Source organism: Poecile atricapillus, chromosome 4 (genome assembly GCF_030490865.1).
Source record: "Poecile atricapillus isolate bPoeAtr1 chromosome 4, bPoeAtr1.hap1, whole genome shotgun sequence".
In the NCBI taxonomy this organism is placed as follows: Eukaryota; Metazoa; Chordata; class Aves; order Passeriformes; family Paridae; genus Poecile; species Poecile atricapillus.
The window spans coordinates 67,090,749-67,115,155 of record NC_081252.1 but is presented as its reverse complement, the minus strand read 5'-3'; the positions used below and the strand labels follow the sequence as shown (position 1 = coordinate 67,115,155).

Below are 24,407 nucleotides of genomic sequence, written 5' to 3'. Positions count from 1 at the left end.
CACCATTCTTGTTCTCAGACAGAAACCATTCTCACTTGGAATTCACAAAATGTTCACATTTTGTGTTCACAAAATGCTGCTATATTGGTCCTCCCCTGGTGACCTGTTTCCAGTGCTCTCCTCATCATATTTGCACTTGCCATTTCCTGTTAGCCTAAAAAAAAGGGGTGATCTAGTAATTTATTAAAAAAATAAAGGACACAGACCCCATTAATTGTCCCTTTTCTTACAATTATATATTTAATTGGTATTTCAATCCATTCTAATTTTTACTTTTTTATAAGAGTTAAAAAAGGAATGGATTCTTTTTTTTAGAGCATCAGTACTCTAATTCCTTTAATCCTCTGTTGTTTTTCCACTCCATCTGCCAAATCATAACTGGATAAAGGCTTTTAGAGATATGTTCTTTTATATTTTCACCATGATGGATAGTAGTAGCAGGGTGGCAAGTATCTGCATTGCAAATAGGAGAGGATGTATTGCTGTAGCACACTCTTTTAATTGATCAACTTGTTTTCACAAATTTCTGAGCTCTTCTGTTGCTGTCTGGGTTCCCAAAATTTCTAAGGTACTTACTAAAACATCAGGTGGACTTTAGTTTCTAATTCTGTACTCTGATAGAATTTCTTAGATTTTCTTGACTATTTAGGTATTTGTAGAGTTTCATAGATTTGGCAACACTGTTTTTGGAAGAGAATCTTTAAAGGTAGGATTATGAATAGCTCTAGGGCTTATAGGCAATCTGTATTTAAAAAAAACCCCAAACAACCCTACAGCCTAATGTTCATGCAGCAAATTTCAGTGTTTTAGCTTGGCAGCTAACAGAGAATGAAACAGCATATTTTTCATAGAGTGGTTTGGGCTGGAAGAGACATTAAGGTCTTCTTCTGAGGCCTCTGCCATGGGCAGGGACACCTTCCACTGGACCAGGTTGCTCCAACCTGGCCATTTTTTTGGCCATACATGTATAGTTCTGAAATGTTTGGGGATAATTTAGTGGTTTTTAATATCTGTTTAATAGCATAATAAAGGCTTTTGAAGTACCATGATTTCTTTATGTCTAACAGACTTGCACAAATTACATTAATATCAGTCATTGCATTAACAATCTCTCTGTGTTCAAATACTGTGGATTTCTTTAGCTGTGCTGATTAGTACATTCTAGTTTCAATGGCTGTTTTCTGTTCAAGTCATGGATGCTTTTATTTCCAGCTCTTCAGAGTCCCATGAAAAACATTTGCCAAAACGGTGCTGTTTGCTTAAGATACGTGATTCTTTTCTTATTTGTGTGCATGTGTTTATGCATAGCCAATTTTTTTAATTGATCTGGAGAAGGAGGTCTGCCTTCATAGTCTGAATGTCTGGAATAGAGTCAAGAAAAGATGAAAAGGGAGACTTCCCAGGAAATGAAATACTTGTGAATTGCAGTTTTTTTGTTTTTTTTTAGTAATGCCCTCCTTAATTTCCTAAATTATTAATTTGATTTTTCACAGCAAGGAAGAGACTTTTGTCAGTTGAAAATATTTTCTTAATTGCAATTGTTATCCAGATAGGTTGGGGAAATGGTTAGCTCAGTTCATTTTTATATTTTATAATCATTGCTTAAGCTTTGTTTTATTCCCAGAGTCTCTTTTTTCTTAACCTGTTTTTATCTTTACTCTTCCACCAAAGGCTCAGTAGTCAGTTTTGCATAACAGTGTCAAAAACCATAAATAAAAACTTTGATTGGATACTAATTTACTTTCTCTTTTCTAATACCACACAATTTACTAGTGGTTTTTGTCCTCTTTCTCTTTGTTACACTTCTGACCACAAATAGGTAAGCAGTGTTTACTTCCGAAATGGGGCATGTGGTGCTAATTAATCTTATCTAGAATCTGCTTCCATGTGGAATCTAATTAGATTTGTCATTAGGCAGTTGGTTCCTCTTCCTTCAATTTATAATGTTACTGTTTAAAAATTTTTTTGACTGTCCTAATCTCCCAGAATCATATATGGCAGTCTTCTACTATTTACATAAATGCTGGACAATTTATATTCTTTCTTGGGGATGAAATAGAATGGAAAGTGAAAATATATTTGTTATTCTGAGTAAATATGTGTGCTACTGATAGTTTTTTCTTTTTTTCCCTTTCACCCTTTTATTTTCAGTGAAAGATGCAATTCTTTCAGGCATGCATCTACTTTTAAGAAACACATCAAAGACCATTAAGGATCCATATTGTGAAACTGATTCATTAGTTTCAAAGTACCAACTGTACTCTCACTAATGATGCCATTAATTTGCTGAGTTCTTGGTAGTCTGAGAGTTTTATCACTAATTCTCGGGTGAAAATGAAAAAAATTTAAAAATCACAGGACTAGTGTGGTCATACTTGACTAGTGGTGAAATCAAATAGATATACACGAATATTCATGTTGTTCTAACAGAGACACTCATGCAGGATGTTAATGTTTTGCTCAGTTGTGCAGCCACAGTAATGGATACTGCTGAATTTAGTCAGGGGTTGAGGTGAAGTTCACTGTGTGGCACAGATTACTGCATTAGGTGTAAGCTTTCCATTCAGATGGGGAAGGCTGGTTTGGCTGTAAGGGATGAGGCAGGTCTGAACCACCTCAGCAGTACCTGCCTGGATCAACAGATGATTTTAAAAGTTGCTCAAAAAGACAGGAACTGTCCTCATCCCACTGGGTGTTGCTTGCCAATATTTACAGAGGGCAATTTACCGCTCTTCACATTTTGTTCATTTAGCTAAAGCCATCTTAGCTTGTTTATACTGCACTTTTAAATGCTCTCTTAAAACCTTGGAAGCTAATATCCACTTACTAGATTTCCAGGTTGCTTTGGCAGAACCTGCCCAATTTACTTCTCAGCCAATAAAAAAAAATAACAAAATCCAACCCTTAGTAAATTGAAAATTGGAAGGGAAAGAGATTTCAGAGAAAAATGGACCACTTTTAATACTGGATGAAGTTGAACTCTCAAGCCTGTTGAGGGGATGAACCCTGCTGCATACTTTGGATCCGGATTCCTGTTTTGTCTTGACAAATCTTTGAGCTTGTAAACAGAATCTGTTGAGAGGACTGGTGCTGGCCAGAGCCCAGTTGCTATAGAACAGTGTTGTCTCCATGGGAATTAGCAAACAGGCAGACATCTCTGAGGCTGTACAATGTTCTAGCTGCTCTTCTCTGCTTTGTATGAGTGGTTGTTGGCATGAGGCTATGAGGATGCAAAATTTGTTCTTTTGATTAACATGATGTGTATAGACTTTACAATGAGTGATCAAAGGGAGACCAAAATATTTCAGAACTTGGAGCACAGAAACTTGCCCAAAGGAAGAAATGAAGACAAATAGAAAATTTAATAAATATTACAAATCCACCAAATGAGCAATTATAAAAGTACTAATAAATATCTTTTTAAGCTTACTATAATGAAGAAACATGCTGACATGAAACAGAAGGGAATTTGCTCTGATTTAAGGTCTTTTATTTTGTAAAGCAAAAAAACAGCAGTAGACTGGCAGGAATTTTCCCCACATTGAATATTATAGTGAAAGGAATCCAAAATTTCAGGCACATAATCACAAGTTTTTGTAATGTAGTGAGTTTATGTACATCTGCTTAGCACCAGTCACCGACTGTGTGCCTAATTTTAGGCTCAAGCTTACACTTTTGCCATTTGGAATAAACTTGATATGTACATGCTGAATAGCTTAACCAACATCTGGTGACTTTTTAGGGAGAAAGAGTATGATTATGGGGACAAGAGAAAACCATTAGATTTAATTACTGCGGCACCAATTCTAGTAGTGGAACATCCAAGTGAGGGAGTTGCTTTCCACAGAACAAAAGTTCCTGCAATTTTGTACTGTGTGATTAAAAAAGCTGGACTTCATGGTAGCAAGAAAATGAGATTTTTAAAAATACAGAGAAATGTTCCAGGAGAAGCTGGATGAGATGATTTCCAGGACAGTAATTTCCTATAGAAAAAGCAAATATTTTGTAGTTAAATGGTTTCCAGTTAAGACAGGAAAGAGCCAGGATCATCTTGCTTTTATTACTGACATGTATTATGTGTACATTTTAGCAACCTAACTGATGAATCACGTTAGTACAGTAAATTAATGCTGAATGTTTAAGATATTTGACTTGAGACTGGAAAAGCAAACTTTAAAGAATTTTAGTATGTGATTTGCCATGGGCATGGCAAATGACCAACTTGTTTTGAAATTGAGGTCCTGTTACATTTCCTTAAAATTCAGATCTCACTATGATTAGTAACGTACTAAAATGAAAGAAGTAAATATATATTTTCTCTTTTGTTTAGGGTGCAAAATTTGGACATTCAATGGGATTAAATCAGGCTCCTCCCCCACGTTCTTCTGCTCGAAGATCATTTGGAAGATCTAAGCGATTTAGTATTACTCGCTCTCTGGATGACCTTGAGGTAATTAACTTATCTACTTAAAATGTAGAAGTGAGTCTTGGAGAACTTACAGTAGATAATGCTGATAATTGCTGAAAGAAAGTTAGTAAAGTATTAGTATAATAAAGTAACTTAATATTTTATGGCATTTTTGTGAGGGGAATGCAGATTTCAGGTATCAACTTGTCTTTTTCAATATTTCTTTAATAGGTTACATTGATGCCAGCAGTGGCCATTCTTTCTGTGGGGAACTCTGACTTTATTTTTCCTGTCACAGTTGGTTCTGTGTAAATCCAAACAATACACTTTTGCTAATCAAAATGTTCATAATGTCTCAGAAATTAATGTATTGTGATATATAGAAAAATCAAATGTTTACAGTATTCTGCTTTTTGTTCAGCTGATGAATTTCGACAGCAGTTAAGAAAAGGGAATTCCTAATCAACTCATTGATTTTGGGTCCTTTTAAGTGTAATGTTATGCTGTTTTACATCTGGTGTGACATAAGCTGATGTCTGGGTCTCAGTGGCTGAACCATATTGGTTTTGGTGAAAACAAGGAATGAAAAGCCATCCTCCTGTTCTGCAGGAATATGGCTTCGTTATATCTTCAGTCCTAGCACACCTCCTCAGGAAAACCTGACCCACAGTGATGTGAGGGTGAATGGAGAGTCTGCCCTTTCCCCTTTACCATGCTTACCTGGGGGAAGTCTGGTGACTGGGGAGAAACAAAAATCTGTGTAGAGCTGTTGGCACAAGAGCCATGGAATATGTACTACAGCACTGTTCAGCACAGGAGGGAATGTGGCACACTGAGCCCTCTAAATGGGAAGGAGGTGTTTAAAAAGCATTTGAGATGGGAGGAGGAAAGAAGGAGACACTTGGAGTTTTCTGCTGTGGGAAAATGTAGGAAGAACGGAATTTCACTGACTGAGGTAAAGGAGAAGGGAGCTCAGTGCAGTGGATTTTTAGGGAGCAGAGTGTATGGAGGAGCTTCTGTCATGCTTAGGGAATGCAGGTAGGAACTGTAGTTTTTCCATTTTTCTGTTTTTCATAGTGGTCTATGTTCTCTGAAGCTTTTAAGTGTCTTGCTTTTTTTACTAGTTACGGGAAATACTTAATTTCATTGCACTCATAACTTTAATGTAATAACTGCATAACTTAAACACAGCAAGAACTTCCGGATAAAGGGGTTTGGGAACCATCTAGTTACATCTTTCTTAATCAGAAAATGGTGATTCTTGTAAATTGAAAAAGTTTGCTGTTATATATATCCAGTTTTGAGAGAATTTCTGGTTGTAGTAAGAGCGAGTTCTCTCAGAATACCAAAGAGTCTAGTGCTAGTAATTCACATGCAACAGGAAAAACATGGTTCTTTCCACAGTCTTACAGACTGAAATTTCATGCAGGTTTTTTGCACATCTCGTGTTTTACGTGTTTTAAAAATCAAAAATAAAATTTAATTTCTGTTTTCGGAGCTGTTTCACATTGTGTGAATATTCATTAAAATAGGCATGTGGAACTTCCCATTAATTTCAGAAAGATATGATAGTTACTGGCCTAAAAAATCCTTTTTTCCCCTCTCATTATGCCCTGGTTGGTATTGTCAGTGTATATAAACAGAGCAGCACCAACAGGAGGGATTAAGAATCAATCTGTGTCCCAACGTTCTCATTGTTACTGAGTGACTTTGGAAGGGGAAAGTTTCATTCTGGGTCACAATAGGACTGGACAAAGGAATGGTCTGTATTCAAATCTGTACTTGGATGAATGCCCTTACTACAGGTAGCTGTGTGGGTGCAGACTGTTCTCTGTCCAGCTACTTTTCACTTTCAAATCTTTTTTTCTCTCTGTATGTTGTAAGAGAATGATATCCTAGATATCCCAGCAATCAGAGAACAATTTCAAAAGCTTTGTGTGTCAAAATAAAATAGTGATGAGGTGTTTTAATTTTGGTTCAAACTTCAACACTGCTGCTTCAGCTCTTGTCCCAAGTACTCTTACCCTCTGTGTAGTAGAACACAATGTTGTCAGTACATGTTTAGTTTATTTCAGGCGGTCTATTTAGGGTTGGTGGAAGAGGAAATAACAATAGCAGGAAATTCTTAGAGTCTCCACCTTTGGAATAATGACCATGTATTGTATAAGCTACTTGCTTGCTTTTGTGTTCTTTTCAGTTATCTTAGCAGAATGGATAAGGGAATAATCCAGACATGAAATTTGGAAGTTAGTACACTTCTCTGAGCTTGTGGGTTTGATTCCTGCTGGCATCCAAATTAATCTTCTAAATTGAGCAGTGTAAGTAGGTTCCCTAGAGTTTCTTTTATGGGCATTTGCTGAAGACTGTTCATAGTTTACAGGTCTAAAAAGGTTGTATTTGGATTTTTGTTGAAGTATGAACACTGTGTGAAACACCAGCTGTCAGTGTTGCTGACTGCTGCCATAAGGTGGCGTGATTTCTTTGAAATTTGTTATTTATTTATTTTTAAAAATATCTGTCCAAGAATACAGCCTATTAATAGATACTTTAATAAATAAAAACACGATTTCATGAAAAAATGTCACTTTTTCTTTTAACTTGTTAGACTACATCTGGCTATATGCACACAGATTAGAATTAATGGCATAGTTGCCCCTCAAGTATTTTCCTCTTATCTGCAGAAGTTCTATTATACGTAGAAAAAACCAGACCAGTTTGTAGGATTTACGTCTAGGTGCTGTTTTTACTAATAGAAACTGTATACAAGATTATTTTAAAAATGCAGGGATCAAAATAGGATGAGAGTGCAAAATTAATGTGTTGTGCTATAATATAAAATTAATGTTGTGTTATAATCGTGGTAGGGGAAATGTCTCATAAAACAGAAAATGCACAATTTAATTTCTGAACTGTGGAAATTGTGCTTGTTCACAGCAGGGCTGATTATGATTAATTATTCTTTAAATTGGAACTGAATTCAGAAAATGAGCATGTCTAGTATGTGCCCCAGTTACGTTGTTTTCAGAAGAAATGTATTTAGAAAATTTTCTTTATTAAATTACAAGAAATCTGGTTTTGTTAAGAACAGATTTATCTTCTACCTAGCAATAAATTTTCCTATGTGAATAATTTGTTGTTATGAAATAGTGTCCATTAACACCCATGTTAACATTCTGTGATTTGCACCAATTTTACTTTTTAGCATATATCTGGTTCATATTTTCAAGGTGTAACTCAAGCTAAAAGGACCTTATGATTATTTGATATTTGACTTAATGAGAGGGCATGATCCTGTCTTTCTTCCCACTTTTCCTCCCTGTAGGCAAATGTCACTACTCTGATCCTCTTGCACAATTCTGTTCTGGAAAAGGTGTTTATAAACGCATTAAAGGTGTCCCTGTGAGACTGCAGACAGTAGAATACTACCTATGTAAAAATTTACCTTAAACACAGTAATTGTAATTCTTCTATTCATTACCAGTTTTGGTAACACTTTTAACTGTAGCCCATTCCACTCATCTTTTAATTTCTCTTGATGTCTGTAAAAATGGGAGAACTTTGCAGTATTTTCTTGAAGTCAAAAGATTTAGGTTCCTCCTCACCAAGAAGAACATTCAAAGCTGTTTTTTTTCCCTGAAAATCATTTTGGTACTTGGGCTTTTTGCATTTTTCTATGGTTAAAAATAGGGCAGAGTAATATAATGAGAGACATAATCTCTTACGGAAACAAGTGTCAAATTCTTTAAGTATTGTTAAATAAGCATTTAATGCAGAGATATTTTTAAAATTAAAGGTAATTTAATTATTTTAACTAAATATCAGGACAAAGAAAAGATGGCTGTTGCAGCTTTTCTTCTTGTTCCCATCCTGTTTTGGAAACCTTAAAGCTATATTTTATATTGTAAACAACATTTGTATCAAATTTCTAGAGTTTATTAATGTTTTCAATGTTGGAATGTATCATGTATTCTTTTTAAAAATCAGCGTGAGGACTTTTGTTGGAATGTTCCATCTTAATTATAACCATTAATAATGTAGTATTATTAGGTGTTATTTTAGATAATAATGCTTGATTTTTTTTTCTGTTTTGTTAGTTCTACTGAATCAACTTCTTTTTGCATTTCATCTCTTATTTGAAAGAATACAGCACATCTCTTTGGTATGAGGTTTTTATACTAATGGATGACATGTCTCTGCTGGATATTAACTTTGGCATCTGTGGGTGGAAAAACTCCCCCTAAATGCTCATTTGACTTAATAAGAAGTTTTTAAGTGGGTACCTGTTTTTGTTTGACTGATTTAAATAATCAGACAAAGCTTACGAAGGGAGATAATAGCTATATTAGACCAACTAGTATACTCTGAAAATCAGACAAGAACATCTAAACATACCCCAAACTTTTCCCACTCTCTTAAATGACCTAATAAAAAGTGTTAACTCTCCCTGCAGAGGTTCCTTTATGGATATTCTTAGATCATCACCATGGCCACAATGGCACCACTATGGTGAGTAAAAGTACATGATTTAAATCAAGAGGCCTCTTCATTCTCAGCTTGTAACACTGAATTCAAAATTTGAAAAGAACGTATGGTTTTGTCTTCGATTTCACCAATTAGTTTAAAGTATGTTCTACTATGTACTCCCTTTAAGAACTACATCTTTGGAAATATTTTGTCCAAATTTTTATCTAAGATATAACCAACAAATTGGCAGTTTTGCTGTCAGCTTTTATGAAAGGGGGAGGAAAGGCCAATTGTGAAATAACAGTGCATGAGTGAGAAAATCTCCATTTTTGTATGTAGAGGGCAGTACTTTTAGCATGTATTTACTGTATTTTTAGCATGCTGATAATGAGTTCCTAAAGGCTTAATCCAGTCTCATATACAGATATTCTGAAGTCTGAGTGCTAGTACTGAGCAGCCCCTGACACTGCTGTGCTGGAAGCTTCATGGATTTGTGCCCACAGATGAGGTTCTTGCTTCTCTTTTCCCTCTGCACCGGGGTGATCCTCTGGAGCAGTGAGAGGTGTGTTTAGTGATTGATTTCAGACTCCCTGAATACGCTGGGACCTCTTGCTGAACCATGGTGTCTAGCTGCGAATAGTGTCAGTCAGTCATGACATTACACATTGATGTTTTTACCATAAATTACTGGTGTGGCCATGGAGCTGAGCAGGAAGACTTTGAAAACATCCAGTGCTTTGTGCCAGGTGTTCTTCTGCCTCGTTCAGACCCTGGGCTGCTACAGTCCTGGCTGGAGTTGTTCTCCTGCTGGGCTGCACAGTGGGCACACATTTGTCCTGGAAAGTGAAACGCTGCCAGGACATGGGGGCAAGCAGGGGATTGCACTGTCTGGACTGTCATTCTGTCCAGCATCATCTGGTTTCACACTTGCTTCTCTAGACTACTCTATTAAGGATTTCAGACTCTCCAGCCTTCCCTAGAGGATCATGCTCAGGCTTTTCCTTTGGCATGTGGCATCTTATCAGGTAGTTTATTTATATCTCTTTGAAGAAGGAAACATCATGCTAGTAGTATACATTTTATTTTTCCTCACAGATTGTGCTCTAGCATTACTGTTAGGTTTTTGCTGGTATTTTATGCTATCCCATGATTTTAAAAGATTTTCACTATCTGCTCTTAAGTTTACTTGGACTCTTTCATGGAAAGTTCTTGCACTTCTCACACTGTTTTGTAAAGTATCTGACAAAGGTGGGTTGGTCAACAGATCAATATGGTTGTGTGCAATCTCTTGTGAATCTGAGGTACTTATTTCTACATATAATCTAGAACATTAAACTGTGCTTGTTTTCACAGACACTGAGAATAATGGGATTTTTTTTCTGTTACTGCAATTGGTAAAATGACTGTCCTTTAGTAATGTTACTGTTTTCTCCTGCTTTTGGGATATTTGCTTCACTGCAGATTCTGGAGAAATTTGCCATGTAAATTTGCATGTAAAGAGCAGAGTAGTTAGAGAATGTGCTGAGAGCTGGATCTCATCTCTGCTTTTTTTGTGAGGTGCATATGGGCAGCGCTCATCACGGCAGTGCTCACCCCATGCTGTGGTGCATGAGAAGAAACCCACAGTGTTGCCTAGGATGGATTCCTTAGGGAATTAGCTTCCCATATGTGCAAAGGCAGCTGGCACTGTATAGAGAAATTTCTTCTTGAGGAGGCAATCAGCAGATTGTCTAACCCTGGCACTCAAGTGCTGTCCAAGCCTTTATTGCCTCCAGGCTTGGTTCTCCAACACAAGCCCATTTCTGCCACAGAACCAGAGAATATGGCTTTCAGGGACTAGAGATAAACTTGTGTTCTGTATAAATTAATTTTCTTGTAGTAGACAGTACTGCCATTCTTAAGATATGTGATTAAAGGGACACAGGTGAATTCACAGGCTGTAAACACCTCTGCAGTTTGTGGAACTACAAGGATCAGACAGGGTGAGCAAGTTCAAGTAACCACCTGAAGCTACAGGGGAGTTGCATTCCTTTTTTCAGCAATGTAAGATACTGGGCTTTGGCATTGGCTCTGCTGTTTTGGTTCTGTTTTCCTTGAGCAGTGACAGAACTATCAATGCTCACACAAATGGAGCTCTTGTTAGGCTGGCAACCTCTCAGGGATGTCTTTCTCCCTAACCTAGCATTCTTCAAAAATTTGGCTTACTCTCTTTGAACTGAAGCTGTTCCCTCTTCTGGCTCTGAGGCATGTGACATTAAGGCAGAATAATGCTACCGTTTACTGCACTGATTCTGAAATGCAGAACTATTTGCTGCTTAAGGCTGATTCTTGCTGCAGTTTCTTATATTACATTTGTTGATTCAAGGGCATCTTTTAAGGCTCCTCCCAATAAAGTGAGCAGTGAGGTGAAGTTACTCCAGGTAATAAGGGCAAGAGCAGTCTCTGAAGATGAGACCAGGCTGCTTTTATAAGACTGAATGACTGGGCAACAAAATGGCAGATGAAAATGTATGCAGATAAATGCAAAGTAATACAAACAAGGAAAAATAGTTCTAGCTTCATATAAAAAATGATATATATGTTTCTCAGTAGACTGTTTCTCCTCAGAAGTGAGATCTTTGAGTTCTAAGGGAGAGTTGCATGTAAACAACAGCTCAGTACAGTAGCAGTGAAGCAAAATCCTGTATTATGGATTATTACAGAAGGAATAGATGATTCCGTTGCATACAACTGTGGTTTCTTTTTCCATCCGGGTCTCTATTTTTAAATGTTCTGCTATATTAGAAGAAAAGCTTTAGGTGTAAGAAAGAGTGGAAAATCATGGGTGGCATAGGAAAAGTAGTTGGGATTGACTGATCACTCTCTCCTTTGGGACAAGAAGTCAACACCATTAATTAAAGATAGCTGGAGCCAGGAGCAAAACAAACAGGAGAGCACGATGGTTCATGTGGGAGGTGAGTCGGTCTGTGGGATGCCTCACCACTGAGTGCTGTGGATGCAAGAAATTTGCATGTCCTGGAGGGAAAGTGGACAAGTATTTGGAAAAGAGAGCCACTGGGGATTGTTAAGGAGACAAGCCACACCAGGTTCAGGAAATCTCTTGAACTAAAACTACCTGGAGTCTGGGAGAATGTAATCAGGGAATGTCTGATACGTTTCCCTGTGCTGCTTGTTGGTAGACTTCCATGCATGGCCACTGCTGGAAACATTACTGGGTTTGATAAACCCATGTTCTGAACTTCTCCTGTGCAGAGATGTGAGGGTGGGCAGTGCTTTTCCCTGGCTTTGGGACTGTGGGTGTCCTCTTGGCACAGGGAGCTGTGTTACCTTTCCCTTGGTGTCAAGGGCTGCCTGGCTGTAGTATCTGCTGGTGCTGGGTGCCTGCCCTGGGCACTGGGAGCATTCCCTGGTGGCCCTGGCCACACTCTGCCGAGAGCTGCTGCTGCTGAGATTGTCCAGGCAGCTCCTGGGATGAGGAACTGCCTGACTGGTTTGGTGCCTCTCCATCCCTGCCCTCCCTCGCTGCTCTTCCTGTTACCTGGTATGTCTTTTTGTCATATCACATGACCAAATAATAACTAAGGAGGGATTTTTGCTCTGTGATGAGACCTGGTTGATGTTAGGGAATGAATAAGCTTTATTGAATGAACTGGATTGGTATTTCTAGAGCATAATCACAGGACACATACAGCACAAATTGATGGCATTTGCAAATTGTTTCTGATTCTCTCTCATGCTTAAACTGCTGGGATTTTGGGCAGGAGTTTGTACCACCTAATTTCACTGTCCTCATGCATTTTCCTGTCCAGTGAAACTTAAGAAAGTAAAAAGAGTCAGTGAGAACTTTTGCTAGATGCTTTCTATTTATCTACTACTGTTTTTTTATTCACCATTAAATCATTAAAACATTTCACTATTACTTCTGAAACTTAAAAAAAAATTTAAAAAGCCCATCCACAACTTCACTCTGGGCAAAGGAACTGCTGAGGGATGATATTTAAGGATTGTTTTTGGGCAGAAAGTGCATGCGTTTTTTTCTGAAAATGCACAGATATTGTGGCTCTGTCTGGAGAGTAGGTGTGGTATTGAAAATTATGAGAGTAATGTTTCACTTGGAACATGATCCTCATAAATGCCAATGCTTTGCTTACTCACAAGAACTCACAAGAGTTTTGGTAGGATGAGATAGGTTGCACAATATGCATACATATGATTGTAATCACACCGAGACACGTACATACATGCCAGAAACTGCAAGAAAACTTCTGTGAGTCTTATGTGTTTTAACAGTATTTTTTTAAAAAGTATTTTTAGATTATATTTTAATTGTTTTTAGTAGAGATTGGTGACTTGGTTCATTCAGGTGACATGCTCACCAAAGGGGAAAGGATTAAAAAAGGGAATACTTTGTATGAGAAAGCGATGTTGACTCAATGCTTAAACAAGTTTGGACAAACCTTTACGACAGAGTCCTGTAGGCCCTCAGCGAGTGTATTTTACATTAGCAGATTCCTCAGCAGGGCTGTTGTCTTTACAGAAGCTTTATTGTTACGCAGGACCTGCCTAAACACCATTTTGAAAGCTGCCTGTTCCTTTTGATGAGAAGATACAGAACCAGTACTGAGGGCGGGGAATGTGCTGGGGAGGGAGGAGAATGGGAGAGGTGTTGATAGGGCAGCAGACAGAGGAGGCTCATTTTTGTACTGGACTCTGGAAGAAGTAAACATGTGTTCAGCAAGAGCATAATAACAATAAAGTTGAAGGACTGTTTCTTAACAATGAGATATTAAACCATTTATACATGGAGAAAACTTTTACTGATAGTCAAGTGTCTGTAAGTATAAAGTTTTGTTTGTCTAAAGCGAGCAGAAAACAGGAATATGATTTAACGAGTAGTCTTCTGAGCTAAGAAATCTTGCAGTGAAATTTGATAAATTATGCTTCTAAGGATTCGATGAGGTTTTAAAGAGACAAAGTTCGTAAGTATAAGTATTTAAGTTGACTTTCTATATAAGCTCTGCTATAAAATTAAGAATGCACCATTTTTATAGCCATGTTTAAAATTCTTTAGCAGCATTGTATTGCTTTTAAAATGAGTGTAGTAGATACACAGATATTTCTCTAATTTTTAAAATAAAACTTTCACTTAATTTTTACTTTACTTGCCTGTGTTTCCGTAAAGAAAAATGTCGTTACAGATTTGTTACCTTTTAATTGTTACAGTGCTTTTCAAAAAGTTGTACAGCTAAAGGAATTTTTCTTCTTCCAGCAGGACTTTTATCCAATAAAACAGAATCCAGATGGTGTGAGTTATTAAAATAACTGAAAATAAATGAAAAGTATTTATAGAATGCAAAATTTGAGGTGTAGAGACTTAGATCAGTTTTTGGCTTCTTGTTGCTCAGTAAACACTTTTTTTGCAAGTAAGCATCCTAGCTGTATTATCAAATTTTGACATTATAGTCTTATTCTTTCTCTGAGTATATCTCAGAATGAAATTGTGTTAAATGCTAGTATGGTAAGTATGTAAGTAAGTATGGCATCAAAATTTTAATATTTTAAAATCAGGAGGGAAATAAATAATTGCAAAGCATGGGAAGATATTATATGCTTTATTTACTTAAAATATGTTAGTTTTCATGCTCACTTTTACATTGATTTCCTTAAAATCTATTAATTTTTAGGGGCTACATCAGTAGTAGGAAATTCAGAAGTGACTAAATGTATTTCAGTGATCTGTCACTTAATCCTATCCTCTTTTATATGCAGTTTAATTTTCGATTACTGTTGGACTGCAAGTTACCTTCCATCTGGATGTGCAGGTTAAGCTGTTGCTTAATAACGCTTTTATTAGTGGATGGAATTCAGTTGTCTTAATATGCTGATCAACAGAAGGGGAAAATAAAACCAAGAATTGTTCACAAACATTTTTACAAAAGTACATTTTTTAAATTTTCATTTTGCAGTCCTGTAGAATTGTTTTTCAAACCTTACAATATGGCTCATCGAACCAGATTTTTTTTTTTTTAAGAGTGGATTTCTGGATGGCAAATTTTGAATTTAGCACTAGAAAATGTGCACAGGAGTCTGAGCAGTGCCGCAGACAGCAGAGGGCACTCGGAACAGTCGTTTGCATCATTCCCTTTGCTTCGCGGGATTTACTCTAGGGGAAGTCTCAGCGTCTGACAAGGCAGCTTGTACTTCAGTTATTTATACACCAGCAAGTTCCAGCTAGTTTGGCTTCAAAATATTTTTGTTAATATTGCATTGGAATAGGAAGGACTCTTCAAAATTCACAGAGGGAATCCACAATGTTGTAAATGAGAGAATCTTTCCTCTTCTCATCAGTAGCACAGATTTGGGTCTGTTTATTGTTGATTAGCTGACAAATCATTGACAGAAATATATCTAGACAGATTACAGAAAATTTGGAGAATTGGAGGAAAAACCATTTTATTTTATGGCAGAGTTTTCTTAATTTATGTGTAGGCTTTTTGATGCTCCTGCTTTTTAGTTCAGTAACTGGAGTCAGTGAGCTAAATCGTATTCTTAACATGTGGCTGTCAGGCAAGTAGTTGCTACTTTAATATGTCATTAAAAAAAGAATACTTGATGAGATTTAAGATTTTTGGTGGTTCATTCTGCCAATGTCTCATTTAGTTTAGTACTCTGTGTGACGAGGAGCTGGTCCAGGGGATTGCCTCTTTCTGGTTGCCTGGTGGTTTTTGTGTGTGTTTTCTTCTTTAGGAGTCAGGGATATAATAAATCCTATTAATCTTTTGGCAAGTTAAAACTTATCCAAGCTCCTTGTCATTCTGTCTTTCTCTTCAGCTTTTTCTGCTCTGAAAACAAATGTACAAAAGCAAATATGAGCAGGAAGTGGAGGGAGGGTAGGAGAGAAAAACAGATCAACCCTATCTGGGGTCGCTACCCCTTCCCACAGTTTAGCTCCTAAGCAGATGGATGTGGGTTTACAAATGTCGTCTTTGGTGTATCTGAATAAGGCTTTTAAAGCTGTTGTACCATATTTTAACACTTTCCATTAATAGCTTTGCAAATTAGCATTCCTTCTGCTTTTGACCTTTGACCTCTGAGTTGCCTGCTCGATTTACAAATATGCTACACAAAATCACAAGATTTTATATCTGTAGCTGCTGAAATAAGCTGTGAAAATGTAGAGGGATATGAATTTTTTAAAGGGCTTTCAGTGCCACATGACACTTCATAGCCATGATCATTAACTGCTGCTGTCTAATTGCTAGAGCTTATTTTTCAGTGTTAGTAGAGTCGCTGTATGGAAAATGCATGGATGTGTAATGCTTAGTTCAGTGAAACAAAATCAACAGTTCTTAATGTCTGTTTAAATGAAGGGATTATTAACTTTACAATGCTGAGTGTGTAAAACATTGCCCACCCACAGTGTTCCCAACAACATTCAGTGCAGTTGCTCCAGTGAGCTGCTGGTCTTGCAGCTACATCCCACTGTTGCATGGGGGGTTATTTTTCTCTTATTCCTTCTTATGGGTAACATTCTCACCTGTTAAAATTGTATGAGTACTTTTGGTCTTTCTAGGGTGATTCCTAGAGAATTCAGGTTGAGTGTTAAGTGTAAGTGCTATTGATAAAAGTCCTGTTTTGTGTTACCCCGAAGGGGTGTTCACAGGAAAGTTCTTTCAAGCATTTCTGATCCATTTGTGATTTTTACTCATCCATTGTAAGGAATATTGTGCTCCTGATTATTTGTAATAGTGTTCCTAATTGGTTAAAGTATTGACAATGAAAATACATTCTGCATCCTACTTGGTTTAGTGTCAAACAAGATGCAGTATTTAAACAGCTCTGGCATTTTTTTCTTTATAAAGTTCCACATTTTGAATGCTTATCCACACAAAATAAAATTTTTCCTCTGTGCGAGTACTATAGGGCACTTGCTTCTGAAATCCTAGAACAATGGAGGGTGTCATTTGTAATTTTTAAAACACATTTCTTCCTCTCTACCCACCCATTTGTTTCCATTGCATTTTGTCATGATGTTAAATGCTTGTAGGAGCATTAAGAACTGCAGTGGTGTGTCTATTCAAACAAGTAATCAATCAAAACACTAACTGTCCATCACAGCATTTGGCTTATGCCTCTAAAATTCTAGTTAGAATAGGCTTCATCTGCAAGTGAATTAAATTTCTTCCCTGATCACTCAAAATTAAATTGAGAAGATTGAGTTTTTCTGTTAACCAAGTCTCTTCATTGTAAATGCAAAATGGGAAGATGTGCAGGTTTTTACATACTGGCTGTAGCAAGTCAATCTCACCATGAAATTTGGAGTAAAGGCTCTTTTCCTTCCTCATTTTCTTTAAGTTCCAAGTAACATTAGCCTTCTTCACAGGGTAGTTTGTATATTAGGGGCTCATTGTAGGAACTGTATGGATCTGGGGGTTCCACATGCACTGAACAAGGGAGAAAGTTCCTCTTTCCTAAATGACTACTAGCACGTCCACCTAGGGCTTAAGGACATCCCACTACCATGAAAATGCCTGATAATCACTCCTGGATTGCAATTCTGGTGTTTATTGTTAGCAGAAAATTGTGTTCTGATTGCTTTAAAAATAACAGCAGTGAATGATTTGGGTACTGTCACTGTTGTGGACAGCAGTAAACTTCCTGAAATGCTCTGCTTTCCATATAGAGTCTCTTGAAGACACCGCTGTCACAGGCAAGTGAATTGCACTTCCCTCTTTCATTGCAAGGAGCCTATTTTGCTCTCTGTTCCTGAGGCTCTGTGCACAGAACTCTCTTGACATCAGCTGAGCACAGGTTCAGGTCGTGAGGGAGGAAGGGCAGGATAGCAGTTGGTTTCTGAAAGAAGAATTTTGTCTTTAGTGACAAGAGGCTACTTTTAGATTTAATGAAATGCTCCAAGTCTCCTTGTATTGCGGATTTTTGCCTGCAGTTTATAGTGTTAACCACTGAAAAGTTAAGCAGAATGGACTATTTGAGGTCCTATTTTCTTCTGGCTTGCATTATGTAAACCTCTGAAAATAGTGATTTACTATGTAAATGTTTCTCTAACTAATGTTAGGGTGATTAACTAGTGTTTTTTTGGAAACTGTCTTGGAAATCTGTTTTATTGAATACAGGACTACCATACGGTTCAGTGTCATTTTATTTTCCTGATTTGTTATAGGAAACGTTCTCAAATACAATCAGCATGATTTATATAAAATGATCGAGCTTTTCTGGTGAGAGATAATTGAGATCTAATCTGAATCCCTGACGAACCACAGCTTCCTGCATTGGCCTGTTGCTATTGGTAACATAAAGGGAGTAAAATAGAACTTCATACGAAATGCCTTTAAACTTTACTGGCATGTACAGGCATGGAACAGCGTTGAATTTTTTAGTTTAATCTTTGAGAAGCCGACGTGTTAAGGAAATGCTTTTTCCATATTAAGTGAAGATGAATTTAGGAAGAGTACTGCTAGGAAAAATAACTGCTGTTTCTTACGAGGAGCGGGTAAGTGATATGAATTATATTTAGCTAAAGCAAGGCATTGTTGCAGTGAGAAATTAGAATAGGCTATTGTTATTGGCAAGAAATTAGAGAAGCATGGTATCAGCTTCAGAATGCTTTTTGCTTAGCCTTTAAGCTCTTTTACTTTAAAGTATTTGAGTTAAAATTCCTTTGTAAATGCAAACATTGGGTTTTATTCTTAGAGAAAAGTAATATTGTTATACCAGCTAACACTGAGATTTTGATATGTATTTATGAACTATGCCCAATGTGTATAAAGCTAAAAAAAACAGTATGTTTATAATTTGTGCCTATTATTTAATTATGTGCAAAGTATTTTGTATATATTTTCTGTACCATTATATCAATATTACATCTTTAGGTAAGACTGTAAATATTTTGTATATATCTTCATAAAAATAATTTTAGGGATGATTTGGCACTTAAAGCATTGTGTTTATATGTGATAGGATTGGTTTTGTTTGGGGTAAAAAAGTTGAACATTTATTTCTTACAGGATTCCAAATGTCACATCATTTATTCTTCATATTTTTTTTATAGAGTCAAATATTTGACAAAATTATACTGAATGTATTCAGTAAAGTTATTGTACAGTAGCTATACAGTATGTTTTTCTTCAGAACTCTTACATATAGAAAGATTTTGTGTTAGCTGTTATAAATGCAGTTTGGTGGTAGAGAATTGAAAAGTGAAATTGTGTAATAGTCCTCCTTTAAGTGGCATTCTGGAGAGGCACTCTTCTCAAAGAATTCTAAATTGTGAAATTAATTGCAATATTTTGAAATGGGGATAAAAAACCTGTAATGTTATGCTACTTTTTAGGTGATAAGTACATTTCAGATTACTTATTAGAAGGAAAAGCTGGCAATAATTGACAAGTAATATGGCTTTATTTTTTCTTTAAAAATGTTAGAACTGTGTATACGATATTTTGAAGCATGATCTCCCTCTCCTCCCTGCGACCACTGGAGTTCATGGCATGAACTATGTTGATGCTGTAATATATTTAAAAATACATATGCAGCATGTAAATCCTGCAGTAATGTGACTGAAGACCTTGGGATCTGCTCATAATTCCTACCTTGGCAAAAGGAGAAGTTGCCTCAGGTGATTTAGGAAGTAGTTTGAGCAAAACTAGATGCAAGCAGGTGGTCAACTGAGTGATAGGCTTTCCCTGAGATAAGTGACAGAATGTTTGAAAGTTGGCTCTTTGTATTCAGCCTGTAAATCTTCAGAACACAGCAGATTTCCGAGCATTATCCTCAATACTGAAATCATAGGAGAAAATTGATTTAGAAGGTGGTGGAGCTAGGTGTGCTATTCGAACCTGAAAGGCTTATTTACAGGGACTTCATAAAAAAGTGCGTGAAGTGATGTTGTACTGGGTGAGTAACAGACTGGCAGCACTCAGAATTCTTTGGATGCAGCAAGAAGTCAGTGCCTGTATTGCAAGAAAGTGTGCTTTGGAAAGCCAACAGAGAGGTCATTTTTAATCCCTTTTATTCTTAATCTTTCTGGATGCCTGGGAAAAGAATAGACATCTCTGCTTAGTCTGTGATTCTGTCATTGTTAGGAGAGAGAAATACATCTTCACTCTCCTTACAAATTTTACCCTCTGTGTCTCAGGAGGAGTGGGAAACAGAGATGTCTTTTTTGACTCAGGAAAGCACTCACCCCCACTGTAATGGCACGGATGATTTCATGTTGCTCCATTTTATTTCTAAGGCCTGGCATTTCCCAGTATGTGTCACCCCTGCCAGTATCCCCCTCTTTCCCTTTGTTCTCCTCCAGAATTTGAGCATGACTTCGACTTGAGTGACAAATCTTGAGGTGGAGAAAAAGGAAATTTTTGTATTGTGTTACCTGGGTAGTTGTATACATGGATTTATTTGCTCAGTATAATATCTGGGCTATAGGTAGGGTATTTTTTGGTTTTCTGCATGATGTTGTTATGCCAGAATTGGGCAGCACCTAGTAATGGCTAGGGACCTGATCCATGTAAAATGGAGCATGAAAGATGGAACTAAGTGGATAAGAGTTGGTCACTTGAAAGATGTCATCATACAAGCTTCATGCAGAGGTGCACATATCCAGCAGGCTATAGGCCATGAAAGCTAAAAGATACAGCCTGTTTCAAACTTGTCAACTTTCAGCCTTATGAATTACTCTCCTCTATGCCCTCTCTCCATTTGTACCTTGTTGTTGGTGCAAGGTACTGTGTTGTCTACTTCTGTTCTGGAAAATAAGTTAGGTACTCACAAAGTAGTTTTCTCCCTGATAATTATTGTAAGCTTAAACTATTTTAGATTTATTGGTAGCAGATCCTGAAGACAGCATCAAAAGCTCATGGGCCCTTCTGGTTTGAAGAGAGATGATGCAAAGGGGACTTGAACATGTTTACTCTTATTCAGAACTTTATGCTATCAAATATGTGCTGAAGCATTTGCTACTTTACGGAGACCTAGAACATCTTTTATGCTGTTTGGTAACTGGGAAGCCACTTTTCAGCTTGCTGGCCCTGGCACTGAGCATCTCTCTGAAATCACGAAGATCAAGATCCTGCCCTGAGGTCCCTGGAGCAGAGTTGCATCCCCCAACGTTGCAGGATGTGTGTGAGTGTTTGTAACTCAGTTGCTAGTCCAGCTAGGTGAGCAAGCAGAGTTCCTATGAAGAGATATACTGGAAGGCATTTTCTTTCCTTAATTAGATTTATTTTTTGAATTTTAGTAATTTATTACCATCAGACTCCTGGCATATACCATGGGCTTTTTCCTAAACCAATTTGGTAACTGGGGTAATTTGAAGAACCAATTTCAGTTCTTATCTGGTTGTGAAAGATTTGATGGTTTCATACAATTAGATTTTATCTCTGGATGATAGCTCATATATACATTCACAACATACATGTTCTGTTGTTTGGAACTGAACATTTAAATACTTTAAAAAAAATCATCACATTAGCTCTAACTGGCACAGAGTCATGCCCCGACTTTTCTCCTCTTTCAGAAATGGCTGCCTACAGGAGCTGTTCAATTTTATAGCTTTCTGATACATATGTTTTTCAATAGGTGGTTCTTAATATGTGTGTAGTGTTAAATTTCATCAAATAATCAAACTTTTTATGTGTGGTAGATCAAATTTTGTCCTGAAGAGCCTCCACTGATGGGAAACATGAGTGCTGAAGAACAAAAAACAGCCCCCAACGTAATGTGAATTTTTAAAATGAGATCATCATAGTATTTAAAAAAATCTGGTCTTGCAACTTATACATTTCAAAGACAAATCTAGACAAGTTTCAGCTGAACAGTTTAGAAGAGAAACTTCTTTGTCTGAATGTGGACTGCATGCAATTTCTGACAGGTTTATACTGAGATTTCTAAGTATTCAGAAACGTAGTTTGAACATATTACTGTGAATTCTTACACAGTAATTACAAGCTTTAGTTTCTCGGTTTTATTGAATTAGGTGGATTTAGTTACACAAGTGAATTGAAAGAAATGTCCTTAAAATAGATTTTATTCTGTGATCTATAGAAAGAAACAGAAAATGTTTGGAATACGATAAGTGTATTTAGTGACTCTGCAATGTAAAATATATTCCTCCTATAGGTGCTTTTCTAAAATCTTCTAACACATAAATTACTAAGGCTTTGCTTTGAGAGATTTTAAGATGCTGGTACACATAATGTAGCATGCAGTAGACAAAGCATTTAAAATAAACATGCAAAACCAACTCGTGGTGTGTTCACTGCTTATGCTAAATGGATTGAGATAAAACTTTGTGTCCACTAATGATTGAACTTTTCTATGAAATTGCACTGTTTTCACTTTAAAATTATATTTTTTGATTGTTAACTTTCCAGTTTTTGACAGAAGTAGTATGAGTATTCTTTCTGCTGTCATGAAAATCCTATTAATTTTGCTTCATACCTTTCAAAACCATGAAGAATTGTACTTGGTGTTTGAATCTAGGTTAATGAAAGCTGACAGAGTAAATGGCCATTCCTAAAATATAGATATTTTGAAAGTACTTTGGTTTTTTTTTTTTTTTTTGTAATGTGTAAACTGATACTATTACTTTACTTTGAGTCATCCTTTACTTCATTCTTTGGAAATGACATTGAAATTGTTTATTCATTTATACTGTACAGCAATGTGACTAAGAAATTCTAAGCAATCACATTTATTAACCACATTTCAGTAATGCAAATTGAATTTTCTAAATTACAAACATGAATTAAGTTATGGCTTCTGGATGCATAAGATGATCACTAGGCTTGTGCAAAATAGAAATAGAAAAGATGTCCTAAGCCCCAGTGAAGGACTGTAACCAGAACTATGTTTTTGAGCCTGAAACAAAGCTATTAAAGGGAGATGCTTGGATATACTTTTCATTACATTATTATGCTTTACAGATCCAGAAGCATTTATGTAGTTAAGCAAGAAGTGTCACCATTTTTTAATTTCTAAGATCTTTTTCATGAGAGGTGTATTTGTGTTTATCTGAGCCAGCACCAGGGAAATGATGTCGATAGAGGTTAGTTGAGACTTTGAAAGTCCCAGAATACTTGTGGCAAAGACTAGATCAGGTCCTCTCCTGGTGATGGGAATGGTGAGGCCACAGCAGTTTGTAACAAGTTCTTCAGAGAGTGTTAACAGCAGTGTGAGAGCCTGCAGTGAGAGAGAGGAAGAAAGGAGAAGGTATTACCAAATGTTTTTGTGAATTTTGAAGAAGAGTGGGAGTGTTTGTTCCCAAGGCTGAAAAATACAGACTATGAAGAGGTAGCTGTTAGCTTGAATTGTGTATGTATTTGTGCTTTTCTTCTTCTGTTTCTGACCTTGAAGAGTTTGCAGATACTGTAGGGCATTCTTTCCTAGCTTTTTAATGAGCAGTACAAATGAGGACAGTATTTTTTTTAACTATTCAGAAAGTTCCCTAAATGTTCAAGGACACTTTCAATGATCAAGGAAAGATTGGCCAAACTGAAGTAAAAATACTTTCTATTAGTCATTAAAAAATCAATGCAAACTTATATATAAAAACCACTCTTCTTCCAGACTTCACTTAGCTGAGTGTCAAGGTTCAAGCATTGGAGTACCTATTTGGGAAATGGTCAGTACTTGGATATAATGAGGTGTTAGATGCCTTGAGGTATTTTATGATCAGAGTTGAGAAGTTTAGGGTAGATAAGCACATAAACTTCGACATTTCACTAGAATACTAATTGTCCTTGAGAATCTGATGTACAATATAGGTAGAGGTGGTGAGGAGTTCTTACTTGTTGGAATTTAAGTTCTAGTTTATTGCAGGCACTCTGAACTTCCTCTTGTTTCTGTGACAGTCAGAAATGACCGACAGGGAAAGTTTTTAGAATCACCTGATTGGCAAAACAGTGAGTTTCCATTTTAATGCCATGTATCTCCAAATACTGCAGCAAATTAAAGTGCACGAGGTATTGTTTTAATTCATGTTGTTTTCCAGTCTTAGTGGGTCAGTTTTAGGTACCTATGTTGTCACAATCACCAACTGATTGTCTCTGCCTATCTAATAAGGACTTTTGGGAGCAGTGTAGTTACCACAGCAGGAAATGCTTCTTCCAGTAAATATTAGTGGTATCAAATTCCTGGACAGTAGTGGTTGAGAGGCCTGGGGCGAATTTCATGCTGGGGAGAAAAAAACCTGTGAGAAATAATAGCTGGCTTCTTTAGGTTTTCCTCTCTAATATTATCTGTTATTAATTAGATGATACAAGTAGCTAACACTGCAAATACTAAGTGAAGCTCAGAGATTTCTGATACTTGCTATGAAACTTCAGTAACGCTTCTTTTTTTCTTTTTTTTTGCAGTCAGCAACTGTTTCTGATGGAGGTAAGCTGAAGCTTGTTTTTACTTTTATAATGAAAAACGATCAATTTTCCACATTAAGCAATGTTGTATGTGGTAAATTATGTGATATATTACAAGATGTACGTCCAAGGTGGTGCAGAACTCTGTGGCTGCTTTGGGA

At 36.7% G+C, this 24,407-nt stretch overlaps 1 protein-coding gene across 7 annotated transcripts in view; it reads left to right on the top strand.

Moving 5' to 3' along the window:
- The window catches only part of RGS12 (regulator of G protein signaling 12), an 84,391-nt gene that overhangs the window by 17,117 nt on the left and 42,867 nt on the right, over positions 1-24,407 (top strand). For 5 of the 7 annotated variants that reach the window (XM_058838319.1, XM_058838318.1, XM_058838317.1 and 2 more), the window contains exons 3-4: positions 4,331-4,450; positions 24,247-24,268. In XM_058838319.1, coding sequence (XP_058694302.1) covers positions 4,331-4,450; positions 24,247-24,268 — 142 coding nt within the window. Of the gene's footprint in view, positions 1-4,330; positions 4,451-13,581; positions 13,707-17,650; positions 18,384-24,246; positions 24,269-24,407 lie in introns of those variants that run through there. The other 2 variants (XM_058838324.1, XM_058838323.1) reach the window with 2 other exon arrangements.